The following is a 15,046-nucleotide window of genomic DNA, read 5'->3' as shown; positions in this document are numbered from 1 at the left end:
TAAGTCACAGAACAACAAAAGATACCCAAATGTCAAGGCAATAATTATATTTAATTTTTGTTTTACTTTAAGTATTTAAAAAAAGTTAGCTAAATATTTGTGTGTTGTTTTATTTGGTTATGAATTTATTTATTTTTTTATATAAATATAAGGCTGAAAATAATTTAAAAATTTTATGTTGTGAGTTTGCTTATTGATTAGAATAAACATTGGTATAAAACATACTAAAAAAAAAAATCACACCGTAAATTTGTATAAAAAAATTACTATAAGATAACAAAAAAATTATGCTGTATACATACAGTCTTCCACGATTAGCATATTAGAGCCCTGCACTAGCTATGCAACCATCACCTACATCTGATCTGTTCCAATTTGGTCTGGACAAGCTATACCTTAACCCGACGGGTTGGTCTAATGGTGAACACATCTTCCCAAATCAGCTGATTTGTAAGTCGAGAATTCCAGCGTTCAAGTCCTAGTAAAGGCAGTTACTTTTATACGGATTTGAATACTAGTTCGTGGATACCAGTGTTCTTTGGTGGTTGGGTTTTAATTAACCACACATCTCAGGAATGGTCGAACTGAGACTGTACAAGATTACACTTCACTTACACTCATAAATATCATGCTTATTCATCCTCTTAAGAAATACCTGAATGATAATTCCTGGAGGTTAAACAGGAAAAAGAAAAAACCGCTACACCTTATCATTGGTTTTTCATATATTTAACTGTTGTTATAATGCTGTGTTTACTGGTACCTTTTTTTCAATGGTGGAGAACCTAAAACCCACATTTTTAACAAGAACACATGATTTCAGACCTAACGCTTCAAGTCAGTAACACTGATCCCAACATAAACTAAAAAAAAACACATTTTTAATCATAATTTCAATACCAGTAAACTAAATTTATTTTAGTTTATTTGTACCAAATTACTTGTCTTTCAAAGAGCCTTTCAATGATGTCACACGCTACATCGTCTATTTAAAAAAAATAAGTTTTCAACCCTTGAAAATTTAGAAAACATTTAAGAGCAAAATTTTGTGTTAGTAATTTAAAAAATAATTTTCAGTTTTAATCCACAGATTATGATTATTTCAAATAGTTTAAAAGGTTTACATAATTTTATAGTTATTTTTGTTGGAGTAAAATTTAGAAAAGTACGACCCAAATGGTTTTTCGCACCTACTGAGCGAAGGTGGGTGGATTAATGTTCTTTCACCAAAATTCATTATTTTTTTCGGGTTGTCAATTAATGTAATTAAATTTTATCATTGCTATTTAAGATTTTTTATTTAGGGTAGGTGTAGCAGAGAAGGTAGGTCCACTCCTTTGAAAATAATTTTAAAAAGGCTTCCCCCAAGAATGGTATACATTCTTGCAAACAGAAATACAATGGGACTGATAGTTGTTGAATAATTAATGTGGTAACTTTTTAAATGATCACCCGGTAAAATGACTTTATTTCCCTCAAGAAGTATTTGATACTGGTAAACATATTTGATACAAGTCACACAAGCCAATAGTTAGAAAATTAAAAATTGTAACATTTCATTGAATTTATGTTTACTAATGTTTTATCTCTGATTAAAAGAATAAATAATACCTTCTCTATCAAAATAGTCATGGAAATCCTTTTCATTACTTTGAGTAATATATAATTGTAGTAAGAAATCATACTGTAAATAATAATTATCATTACATATAAACAAAACATTATAACTTAAAATTTTCAGTCAAACATCTGAATTTTACAAATACAAAAAGCAACCAACAAAGGCACACTATCACAATATACACAAAACTATGACCTCTTATTTACAACACCTCAAAAGCCACCCAACAGCGCATAAATTACCTACTTTTAGAACATGAACCACATTTTTCAACTCATCTGTGACATTCAATGATTTAAATTATAAACAGAAATAATGTTATCAATATCAGCTGCTGTGCTGTCATTATGACTTCTGGATGCACCAATAGAAACAAACAAATTTCAAAGTGCATTTTTGTTAATGGGACTAAAGCAAATTTCAGAGCTGAATGAATCCATGTGACCACAGACTCTCAACTTCCAAATCAGTTGATTTGGGAAGACGCGTTCACCACTAGACCAACCGGTGTATGTGACCACAGACTAAAGTTGAGGAGAGCAACTTCAACCAACTCAACAAATAAAGCAATCAAAAGAAAATTGTGAAATCAATTACTCAGTTTAAATAGTAAAAAGCGTTGATCACATTAACCCTTGATACCAAAATATTTTTAAAATTGTTACACTGTCATAACTTTTTTCCATTAAATATTCAAATCAATATTTTATACAGTTATTAACTACAGTACTTCAATATCAACACTGGTTCTCTTTTTTGTTTATTAATTTTATGATAATATTCTAATTAGGGTCTTCCCAGTTTTCCTTGATTCTTACAGGTAAATGCCAAAGCAGAGTTTCTTCTTATCATACAGAAACATACCTACCCAAATTTAGTTGTGATATTTATAATTCTGTACTTATCTGAATAAAATGTTTGTTTATTATATTACATGCAATCATAAAGTTGACTTACATCAGTCAAATGGAAGGAAATCCAGCAATAATTAATTATGTATGATAATTAACATACATAATCATCAGGTATAATATATATGATATATTGTATGATATAGTTACAAAGGAAAGTTCTTTTAATGATTGTAGAAAATTGAGTTGCATGACCCATTGTAAAACAGACAATTATCACTAGCCTAAATCAAATCAGAAAATCCTTTCAATTAGAAAGATTTAACTCATTTATGTATTAATACTACAATCAACAACACTTATTGAAGAATAATTTTTGTCATCGATTAGTCCATAGTTGGATTATATTTTTAAGTAAAACCATAAAAAACAATTCAAAATAAGTTGCTCTTAATTTTAATCTAACAGTATAATTATTTTGTAAATGATTAAAGTGAAAAGAATCAATTTTGTGTAATTAATTAAATTACCAGTTTAACAATAAAATAATAAGACACACTTTTTAAACATGTTAAATCCCTGTTAGTTAATTATCAATGTTTGTAGTTATTAAACGTCAACAAAACAGAATGTGAAATTCTGTTATGGTGGTTTGTTAATATTAATAAAATTTATAATAAGTAACAATGATATTTTTAAATCTTTTATTTATCATGAATATTACAAATGATTATTTCTTTTTCTTTTTTCCATGTTTCCCTGCATTTTCATTTACTTTTTTCTTTACAGGTGGAAAATCTGTTGAAAGGTATTGTGTGTTTGTAGTATTCACTTCTGGTTTAGGTTCTTTTGGTTTCTGTGTTTTAAGCTCCATTTCAAGTTTATTTTTGGTTCCAACAGTATTGTTTGTTTGTTTTACTTTTAACAGAAATGCATCTTGGTCATTTGTTAAAGCAGGAGAAGTATTTGCATTTCCACTATTACTATAAGTATTTAAAGGTTCTCCTGGATTTTGTGGTAATATCTGAACATATTGTTTTGCAATTTCTTTACCTCCTTCTGTAGAACCCAATTTATAATACAAAGAATTAGCTGTTTTCTTATCTTTTTCATTTATTGGTTCACCCAGCGGTCTGTTAGGCATTTGAAAAAATACCTGATCACCTTTCATAGTAACAACACCCGGTTCAACATCAGTTATATTTCGTTTTGTAGCAGAAAACGTATTAGGATTCTGCGTTTGAGATTTTTGAAGACAACAACAAGATCCAGGAGGTGGATTACACGAACAACATCTCTGAGCTTGTGTGCATCTTGAAATTAATTCAGGTGGAAGAGGATAATCACAGTCACAAACATTTAATTTTGGAGTACACAGGCAGGGTGGATCTGGACAGATACAGGATGACTGTACCCGTTCGTCCATGTCATCTTGTATAACTTCAGTCTTTTTTGCTTTTTTCCGTTTTTTTAATACTCTGATAGTGATGGAATGACCATTTATCTCTGCACCAATTTCTTTATACTCTTCTTCTTCTTCTTTTGTATCACTTTTAGGCTCAGCTTCATCAGCTTTAACTTGTTCCATTTCTGCTTCTTGTTCATCTTCCTCAATTAATTCTTCTTCTTCTTCTTCTATATCACCCATCTTCTCAGACTTAATAAATTCTTCACTTTCTTTAGGATACCCAAAAACATTCTCATATGGTATATCTCCTGGTATTTCTTGTTCAGTTAAATGCTCTTGCGATTCTGTATAGTTTTCAGCTTCTTTAAATATTTTTGATGGATTGGTACCTTTAAACATATAATTCATATCATCTCCTCCAGCTAATTGAAACTGTGTAACAATTAATTTTCCAAAACATGACAAACGAATAAATGCTGAAATACGGCCGATTTCCCTATTTTTGTTATCTCTTAAAGGGAATTCATCCTGCTTCAAGAGAGTAGCAGGTAATGATGATGATTGTGTAGTATGCATTAAAGCAGTGAAACTATGTCCAAATTTCACAACTGCTTTACCCACAATTACTTTTTGTGAAGAACTGATTGAATTTTGAGAAACAATAATGTTCAAATCAAATTCAGGTGGTGTAATTGTATCTTTAGGACGTAGAGAAAATAAACATGATTTACCACTTTCAAAAACTATTGGTCCACTGTAATCAGCACCTCTATCTTTCTTGGGGTAGAAATCTTCCTCGCATACAACCATTGTTGGATACTGTAAAAACTGGAATGATACACAGAATGAACCATTATCTTTATTAATTATATCTTTTGGTAAATAAACAACATCTACAAAAAATTCTATTAGAAAAAATTGTCCATTACTTGAATCACTATTTGATTTAGATGGCATTGTTAACTGTGCACAATAAACTTTAATTTATAATTACAACCATATATTAAAAATATTTAAAATTAAAACAAACAGATGTATATGCTAAAAGTATCAGCTGACATATAAGTTTACTGGATACAGTCTTTAAATAAATAAAAAAAATTTATAAGAAAAAATTAAATATAATGTAATTATTGTATAATTTATATATACGGTAATTATAATTAATTTATTTTAATTTGGTATGGTAATGTCGTTATTAAAAAAACATTAATAATAATAATATAATTAAAAGTATGCTAATTACATTATTATTTGCAGTATTTACTGTTTTTTTTTCCTAATGTGGAGGTTGCAATATTTACTATTTGATAAAATGTTAATGAAGAAATAATAGAAAAACTACCATAATGAAAAAAAAGGATGTTGTAGTTTTATAAATTCAGTATCATACAATGATATTTGATCTCAAGTTCATGGAATAAGGATAGTAGTCAGAATTTCATCAACAATAAAATAAAATGTGTTGTAAATATTAAAAAAAATATTTTTTTCCTTTTTTTGTAAAAACATCCATGTTGATTTTAAAAATTATGTCGTTAGTGAGGTTCCTTTATTACTATTACTCCTCAATTACTTGATGTGCATTATACTAATGTATTTAATGTAATGAATGTATTTACTTATTTTTTAAAAATAGTATTATTTTTTGTGGGCTACATTTTGAAAATTCATTTATAAATATTAAAACGAATTATCAAAATGTTTTTATAACCTTTTCTATAGTTTTCTGTAAAGTACGATGTTGAAATGTTTTGTCAGGTGTAGATAATCAAGCTGTTCACCCAAAAAAAAATTTTGGAATTGACAGCATCTTCTTCAGTGCACTTCCTGGCACATATTTTATTTAGTGATGAAGGCATCAGGAGAACCCATATCATTCTTCACTTTATCTGGTAAGATTGGGATGGGAAGCTTGTTATATTTAAGGGTGGCTGTCTCATTTTTTGGGTCTGATTTTTGTTCACATATCAAGTCATCTTCAACCAATATGTAATAGTAACCAAGAGGCAGAATGAGCAAATTGTTTGCAGTGAATTTTTTCTCCAAGCAGACAGATCTATAATAATTTTCAAAGATTTATGTTAAAGTTAAAATACTTTAGTTTCATCAGCTCAATAGTTTTAAAGAGAAATGAATGAACGTAAATAAATTAATTAGAAATTAACTGCTGAATCAAATAACGTTTTTATAACCAGCTCTGATAAACTTTGAATTATATTAAAATTGTTAAATCATTGTTATCCATGATAATATGTTGAGACACTTGCTGCAATGCACTGACATCTGTGAAACCATTTTAAAATTTCTCCAAAATTCTAGGGTAACCTGGGTTAAAGCATGCTTCAAATTTAACCAGGTTGGTTCACACAATTTGCAAAAGGTTTTAATGCAAATCTGTCAGTCATTTTCAAGATATTAGTGGGCCATTAACTACACATAAAGGTATGTTAAAAACTAGTTTTGACATTTTTTTCCTCCTGAATATGGCAAAAATAATTTAAAAGTTGACACATCTCAATAATTATGAATAAGCTTCGTAAAATAAACTGTAGCTTATAAAGGTGTACAATAATACTCCTGACCTCACATAATCCAAATACAAATGAAATCATATGATGGTTTACGTCCAGGAAGGCCAAACAACACAGACTATAAAGCAGACCTTTGCAACCGCAGTTTATTTAAACCACTGACAATTCTGAAACCAAAATTTTTAATTGGTTTCCCTAAACATCTTTCATCAAATTTTGAAAATTGAATTTCAGTTACATTTTCTACAATGGCTATAGTGTATGTACTTTCATGTATATTTTAAGGTAACTTTAAAATTATATAAATCTGTTAATAATATCACCACATAAGCTTGAAGCTTGTGTGTGGTATATGGAAATGGAATTTTGTAGCGTATGGAAAATGCCATGCCTGACCGGGATTCGAACCCAGCACCTACATATGAAAGACTGAGATGCTACCACTCACGCGTCAGAGGATATTTAATTAAACTGCAGAAGATATTTTTTAACATATGCCATCCTTTTTAGAAAACTTTATGTTAAAGAAAAAAGTTAAAAACATTATGGAAAAATAGATTCTATGTCCAGATAATAAACAAGATATGCAACAGTCTGACCAATTTTGCTTATACTGAACTCAAAAATAATGAAGCCTCATATTTTGTAAACACAAAGTTAAAATCTTTTTGTTATAAGTCTAAATGAAGTGATACAGTTACATTGTTTGTAACTCAAACAATTTTTATTACAATGTTGCGCTATCTGTGATTATGATTGAGAACATATTCAGGTTCATCAGCATTATTGGTTATGAGAAGAACTAAATCATGTTCATTACTCATAACAATGCAAAATAAGTCCAGTTTTGAAAATTTCCTCAGTTAAAGGATCTTTTTTTATTAGTTAATTAATTCATCACATAAACTTGTGTATTTGATTGATATTTTTATTATGTACAAAAAAATATGGAGTCATTAATGTGATACCTATCTCTTCAAACTACACTTGTATATAATAATAATGTCATATATTACAACAGATGTATATTTCCATTACGAAGTTTCTCTTTTAATGAAAATGTCTAGAGATCAAAATTAGATCAAAATTTTACATTTTCAATTTTATCACTTGTAACAAATCTTTGTTTATTGTTTTATAAATAAACTGATGTCCATTTAATTAATTGTTTATTTTTTAAGATCAAGTAAAGCTTGATTCATATAAAACTTAATGCAAAATTTTATAAAACTGTTACCTTTTAATGACAAATCAAATAAGATTTATTTAAAATATCTGTAATAATTTTAAAAACGTACATCACAGGACTTTCAATCGCTGCCAATCTCCAGTGAATAGTAGCGTTTGTTATATTGCTGACAGTTTCTATTTAGAAAGAAAGACATGCACTTAGGACATGGTTGAAGTGTAGGTTAGATCTGAATTGTCGTTAATAGTTTTTTAATTTTAAGCACATCTACTTTTGTAAATGTGTGGAATATCAAAATAATCGTATCTGTTGAAGGATTTATGATTTTCAACTATGAGGTTAAAAACAATGTTGCTATGAATATCCTTTTACCCTGTAAAAGGATACATTCACGATACCTATTCTATTACCTATTAATTAATTCTACCTATTCTATTCTATTACCGATACCTATTCTATTCAAATCTGCATCCTATTTTGTAAAATTTAAAGCATCTATACAATCATAGCTGCTCAGTTCATATGCAACAAGGCCACTATGTTTGGTGACTAACATTTGTTTTGTTTTTTGTGGAATCGTCTATATTGTAAACTTTTAAAAATTCCAACTTTTTAAAATTCATGAGCTATTTCTTTTAAGTTTTGTTTACACTAGGAAATGTATTTTTCGTTTGTTTTTATTTACTTTGTGTACTAATGAGTAATGAACCTTTGCTGTTATAACTGTTATTAGATTCTAAATTTCAGCACATTTTGTAGAGTTGAATTTTTCTATATGAAGAAAATTAATTTATACTGATTATAATCATGGAAAAGTTTAATTTAGGTGTACTTTGTAATAAAAAATTTGTCTAGAGTTGCCCTGATACAATAACATGGTGCCATCAATATAACTGTGACAAATATGATTTTATGTGTTTTTGTTGTTTTTAAATATGTGTCCGTTCTATGTTTTGCCAAAAGATCTTTATCATGACTCTGGAAAAAGAGAGCCCATCAATTGTGTTTAGTTTTAGTTTTTTTTAGATCTGTGTAACAAGAAGCAACATGTAATTTGATGTGTGCTTATATATGATTACAACTCATATATACATATGTTAAAAATTATGTATTTTCAGATATCTCATCTATGAGCTGGCCATGTTTGCAGGCAGAATCATTTGAATAATTTATAATATGGTATATATTTGAGCATTTTTGAAGGGTGGTGGCTTTATTTTAGTAACCGCTTTTGTGTTTGACATATTTATATTGTCAAGACAGCAATTCACTGCCACGCTTAGGTCGCTGAATGCCAGCAAGTACCTGTCCATCATTTTAGAGCGCTTGGATCTTTAGGTGGCTGGTGGCCAAGTGTAATTATCGGGTAGCTTCCGACAGCAGTGAGGCTGGTGAGCCACATTGACTCGCCGCTTGTGAGCGGCCAATTGTCCTCTTGACGTCTAAGTTCCAGAGTGATATAATTAATAAACCAGATAAACAAATACTGGTTTAAATTCACGTGTGGTTGGAGAGCACTTGGCTCTCCAACCACACAGAAGGAGCTCCTGTTGCCCTTAAAAACGAACTAGAGGTGTACCATCCCTAAACTCCTGCATAAATCTATACAAGGACCTACCCTTAGTTGTAACATGCCATTCTTGCTACCATAAATCCATTGTGAGGCTGTAAAGCCTTCTCCACAGCTGGGAGATGGGCAACTGTTCAAAATTTAGAATTGGTGCATTGCGATTACCATTCCGCTTCGGTACTGCCTGGCTCGAAACTGTATCCCAAATGTCTCGGGCCTCCCTACCTCTTCGCAACTTCCACATGGCTGCCCGAACTTTTACCACTAAATCAATTGGGAGTCTTTCCCAATATGGTGGTAGCTTCGTAGGAGGTTCTTTTAAAAACATCAGTGCATACAATTAAGGCTCTGTGCTGGGCACCTTAAATTTTGAATAAGTGCTTGATTTCTGTCCAACCTATGCGCCCAAACAGATGCAGCATAAGAGTTCATACTTTCAAAGACACCCCGGTACACCATGTACAAATGATGGCCCGACAGCCTGTAATCCTTCCGAGCAATCCTTCTAAGCTTGTGCATCACAGAGATGGCATCTGCTGCTATTTGCCTAATGTGGTTGCTAAACAGCAACTTTTCATCAAACAAAACACCTAGGTACTTATGAACTCTAACTTGGCTGATTACACAGCCTTTATATTTAATATGGGAGTTAAAAATTTTGCATGTCAATCCAGCCCTCTGCAGTTGATAAGGCCACCTGTGCCCGGTTTTCTAGCTGTGGTTGTGAATTACCACGAACTAAAAGGAGCCTGGGCCGTGACCCTTTCTGGAAATGTCAATCCCCAAAATCCGTTAAATATAAGGTTCCAGCCAGATGCGCATCTCTAGACTGAGCTGTACGATTAGAAAAATAGTCTTTTACGATTGGTAAAAGTGGCTGTACGATTAGAAAAATAGTCTAGCAGGGCTACGGGAACATTGAGGCATTCCAACTCATAGAGGACAGAACTCCAACACGAGGAAGGAATACTGGTTCTATGTCTATAAAAAATGCCAAAACATATTTACAGTTGGCGCTTACAGCAAGAACATTAAAATGCAATCCTCAGTGCCAACTCCTTTCATGAAGCCTTCGAAAACAGTTCATATTGATGCTTTCCCAGAGCTGTTCCACAACCAGCATTTCAAGCAAACTGTTGATGGGCCAATAACTGCCGACTTCACTTGGATCCTTTCTTGATTTTAAGAGCACCCTCACCAAAGCCACCTTCCAATAAGTTGGAAAGCAACCCAGCTACCCCAAGAATAGTCTGCCAAGTGGCTCTCTTATGACAGGCAAAAGATGGTAAAAAATATCCGGGTAAAGTTGGTCAATACCTGGTGCCTTTCTCAGTGCCATTTGAGAAACCACTCGGTCTATATCTACAGGATCCACAGCCTGTACACCAGAGAAGGGCATAACTCCCATCCTAATGCCAACTTCTGCTTCACCCTTCGGAGTATCTGGAAACAGAGAATCCAGGAACACCTGGTACGTCGTCACAGATGTTAAAGTGTGGTCATGATCACCAAACCTGCACTGAACACTGGACAGCACTTATGAGAGATACACAGGACATTTACAAGATGTAGAACACGAAAAAAGATCATATGGTAATCTAAACTGCAAGGCGGTTGCGGCAGGCAGCTCATATACAAATTGGTGAGGTGAGATAGTTGCAGACCTAATGCAGAAAGCTGGGCGTACTGCTTCAACGACTCAATGCCAACCTTCAAAGCAAGGGACCATTCATCTGTATTGGACCTGACAATATTGGGCAACAGTGGGGCTATAATCACAATAAGCGGATGGTCCTAGAAGGTGAGACAATCAGTGATCACTGTGCCATGCTCCTCCAGATAAATGATCCCTTCTTTCAGTCAATCGATTAATTTTAACCTCAGAGACAGACTCAGGAACAGATTTTGACTGTAGTGAAAAACGTGTCAAGGAGGTTACGGAACGGGAGACAGCTGACACCTTAAGTCCTGCAAGACCATCACACAAGAAATAGCGCAATACCAGTTGGTGACAGGAGGTTTCAGCCCGCATACTTGTGGTCGGAGACAATCATGTGCATGAGGCAAGAACTTCAGCATTCCAGGCGATGAATGCAATGACTCAAAAGAAGAGGTAGTGATGCCTATGATGCTGCGGCTTGTGATTATGTTACAAACAGAACATTAAATTACAAAATAAAGCAAGCCAAGGCAAATAAGTGGTGAGATTTGTGTGGAGTTGGATGAGGACGACATGTGGGAACAGGCCTATCAGATTGTGACAAAACGGTTTGGGAGACATTTACCTGTCCTCACAGTGACCAGGTGAGGGAGCATATTGGCAGCCTCTTTCCAAGAGAAGATGTGGAAGATGATTTAGTAGTTGAATGCAAGAGGAAACACTTCTCTACAGAACAGGTTGTCACGGCGATTCTTAATCTAAAGAGTTCAGGACCAGATGGTATCCCCACATCTGTGCTGAACGGATTGGTCAAACTGATGCCTTGGGAGATGACTGATACTGCAAATAACGGTCTACAGAACAAGGTCTTCCCAAGGTGCTGGAAAAACCCACACTTGTCTTTCTGCCAAAACAGAAGATTGGAGGATTAACCACTGAATACTGCCCACTAAGTTTGATAAACAACATGGGAAAGGTGGTTGAAAAAGAGTGGGTGTTAGCATCTATGCAAAACAATTTGCATTTTGGCACAAACAGTCAACAGTTCAAGCCATTGCCAAAGTGGTTAACTGGGCAGCAGAAGTACACCAGGGCACATGGAGAACAAGATCTATGCTAATGTTTGTATTATTGGATATCAAGAATGCGTTCAGATCCTTAACCTGGACTTCAATAAAGACGGCCCTATGGCAAAAGGAATAAGTGACTATCTATATAGGCAGACTGGAGAATACCTGAAGGATCATTGGATAATGATAGACGTACAGAACGAGCGACTGCAATTCTAGATATTTGGTGAGGTACTGCAAAGATCAGTCTTGGGCCCACTTCTTTGGCTCTTAGTGAATGACAGAGTACTTAGCCTGCATCTACCAGACAGAGTTGAAACAGTGGCTTATAATGATGATTTGGTCATCTTGGTCAGTGGTAAATAGTTAGTAAAGTATGTGGCTGAATGAACACGGACTAGAACTGTGTCACCGAATAAATGCGAGTTCATAACGTTAACCGGCAGAAGAAAGATAGGTCACATTGATCTAAGAGTGGGAGACTAGCCGCTCCTGAACAAAGCAAGTGTAAAATACCTAGGGGTAAAGATTGATAGGGCATGAAAATTTAGCCAGTATGTGGTTGAATGCTGTGACAAGGCAGAGAGGACCACTAAGGCCCTTAAAATATACCAATGACGTCGCATACAGCTCCTTGTGCTTTTAAATGAAGACTAATAATGTCAGCAATGCTGTATGCCTCCCCAGTTTGGAGCTCTGCTGTGAGTGAAACGCAATCTAAATAAAATACATTGTTCATAGATGCACGCTGTTGAGCATAATTGCAGGTTATAGGACTGTCTCTTGGGAGTCAGCATGCATGCTGGCTGCAGTTTCTCTGATAGATTTACATATTGAGCAAAGGAATAACAGGTATGGAGGCATGGATAGATTAGATGCGGAACGTAGAGCACTCAATATTTGGAGTGTAAGATGGGCAATAGGTGACAGATCATTATGGAATAAATGTCTCATATCAGATCTAGAGGCATGAATCAAATGTGGACATGGTGACGTGAATTATCAACTATCCCAGATGTTTATAGGTCATGGTGCCTTTGAATATAATTTACATAGAGTGGGCAGGAGCGATTCTCCCTGCTGTATGTATTGGAGCAGGGATGATACGGCAGAACATACCATCTTTGAATGTAACGAGTGAGAAGAGTTGCGACTTATAGGCAGGTATAGAGGGGCTAAGACCACCTGAACTGATGCCACATATCTTATTATCTATAAATAATTGGAGGGCATTTGACAAATTTGCAAATGTTAGTTCCGCGCACCAAGGACGAAGAGGCTCGTAGACATGGTTTTTAGTGTTTAATTAGGGAAGGGCATACAGCCCCAGTTGTGAGGGCCGGCATGCAGAGGTGTGCCGGTCCCAATGGCAGGGGACTCCTGGGGCCTTAGGTTGGGGAATTAAAAAACAAAAGACCGAGTCTCAGTCAAAGGTTGGAGATCCAGGGGGCGACATAGTCAAGTCCAGCTCTCTTTTCCCCTGTGGTTAGAGGCAAAAATAAAAACAGAAGATCCAATCGGCGGGCTGATCTGCCATGCTGGACTTATTGCTGGTAGGTGGGGAGGCTCCCTTAGAGTTAAAGGATGCTCCCCTGGGCTGAGCTTTATTATTGTATATCCGGCCAAGGGGAGTAGGGGAAAAAATAAAAATCCTGTTAGGAAACAGCATAATCTCAAAAAATATCACTTTAAAACTATAGTTATAGTTTTAAAACATAATCTATGTTTATTTTCTTATAATATATTTTACATTTAATTTTCTTTATGTACATTCTACAAAAAAAAAACTGATTACCTAATAGCAGTAATTATATACATTACAACTGTAGTAAGTAAACTACTCAATATTAACAAACATAGAAAAATTTCTAAACAAAAATTTGGCACCATTTCTCTTAAAAATAATTATTACATAATATAATCTAGAAGATTTTATAAATTATATATATATATATATATATATATATATAAATAATTACAATGTACACTAATACAACCATATCTTATTGTTCAAAAGATAACATTTAATTGTTATGAATTAAAAATTATCTAAAAACTAAAATTTCTGTTGTTTTAAAAATATTCAATGGAGATATTTAAAAAATAAATAGTTATAAAGAGAAAAATCACAATATATATATATATGACAAAATAAAAATATTTCAAAGCATTGTAGTATAAGAAAAAAACATGAGTATAGGGTTGTAAAGGGACCTCATGGTACAAAAGGAAAAATCATATTGAGGTTGGTGGTGAACAGTTATCACTCAATCCATATGATCAAGAAAGAAAATAGTTTTTTATATCGATTACAGTTACAGAAAAGTAGAATTAAAACTTATTGTTAGCAAACAGCATTACGTATTTAGCTTTTTCTTAAATGAAGTGGGGAATAAGAAAGTAGAAAATTTCACATACTGATGAGCTTGTGAACGAACAATGAGAACACAATAGTAAAAAAATATTTTATACAAGAGTTACAACAGCATCTGTCAAGATAATAATAATAATAATATAATATTAAGAAACCATTATCTGAGTGTGTAGACTTAGCTTTTATTGAGGAGGTGCTATGTCTTCATAAAGTTGCTTATGATGTCGAAGCAAACACATTGACTGAGAGTACTAAAAAAAAAAATTTACAGTACACTGGAAGTACTACAAAGAGATTAAAAGCCTTAGTCATGCAGGTCTGTAGGCATATACTGAACATTTTCTGGATATACTGTATAACAAATGAAGAATTCAGAAGACTAACAAAGTATGCAGAAAATGTAAAAACAGTTCAGTTAAGTATTTGTTACATATAATGTAAGGTGAGAGGTTTGGATTCCAGTTAATCAGAAGAAATGATTAGTAGCATGAATATGTAAAAGATAGGAAGTCCTGGATGAAAAATATTAGGCTCTAGTAAAAATGCTACAACTAATAAAGTTATTCTGAGTTGCATTAAAAAAAATAGAATTTTTAAAATTAATTTCAATGTGAATCGCCAAAAGAAAGAAAAGAGTAACATTATTATGCAAAAATGTTACCTCAACAGTATTAAATAGAATTAAAGATGTATGTTTGGAAAAAGAAAAACAAAAAAGTGCATATTTCTGTTATAAATAAGTCAATATGGTCTCAAAAGCTTTTGATCT

General features: G+C 33.0%; 2 protein-coding genes across 3 annotated transcripts in view; both read right to left on the bottom strand.

The window, feature by feature from the left end:
- Positions 1-15,046, bottom strand: part of LOC142328961 (uncharacterized) — an 81,760-nt gene that overhangs the window by 16,996 nt on the left and 49,718 nt on the right. The gene's annotated exons all lie outside the window — the stretch shown is intronic.
- Positions 3,135-4,463, bottom strand: LOC142329300 (uncharacterized). The gene has a single exon (XM_075373752.1). It carries the CDS (start codon positions 4,454-4,456, stop codon positions 3,203-3,205), a length of 1,254 nt encoding a protein of 417 aa, XP_075229867.1. The 5' UTR covers positions 4,457-4,463; the 3' UTR covers positions 3,135-3,202.

The sequence above is a fragment of the Lycorma delicatula genome, chromosome 8, assembly GCF_047948215.1.
Source record: "Lycorma delicatula isolate Av1 chromosome 8, ASM4794821v1, whole genome shotgun sequence".
Classification (NCBI taxonomy): domain Eukaryota; kingdom Metazoa; phylum Arthropoda; class Insecta; order Hemiptera; family Fulgoridae; genus Lycorma; species Lycorma delicatula.
This window is presented reverse-complemented; position numbering and strand designations above follow the sequence as displayed.

Excerpts from the sequence above, each read along its gene's own strand:
- LOC142329300 (XM_075373752.1), bottom strand. The coding sequence starts at position 4,456 with ATGCATACTACACAATCATCATCATTACCTGCTACTCTCTTGAAGCAG.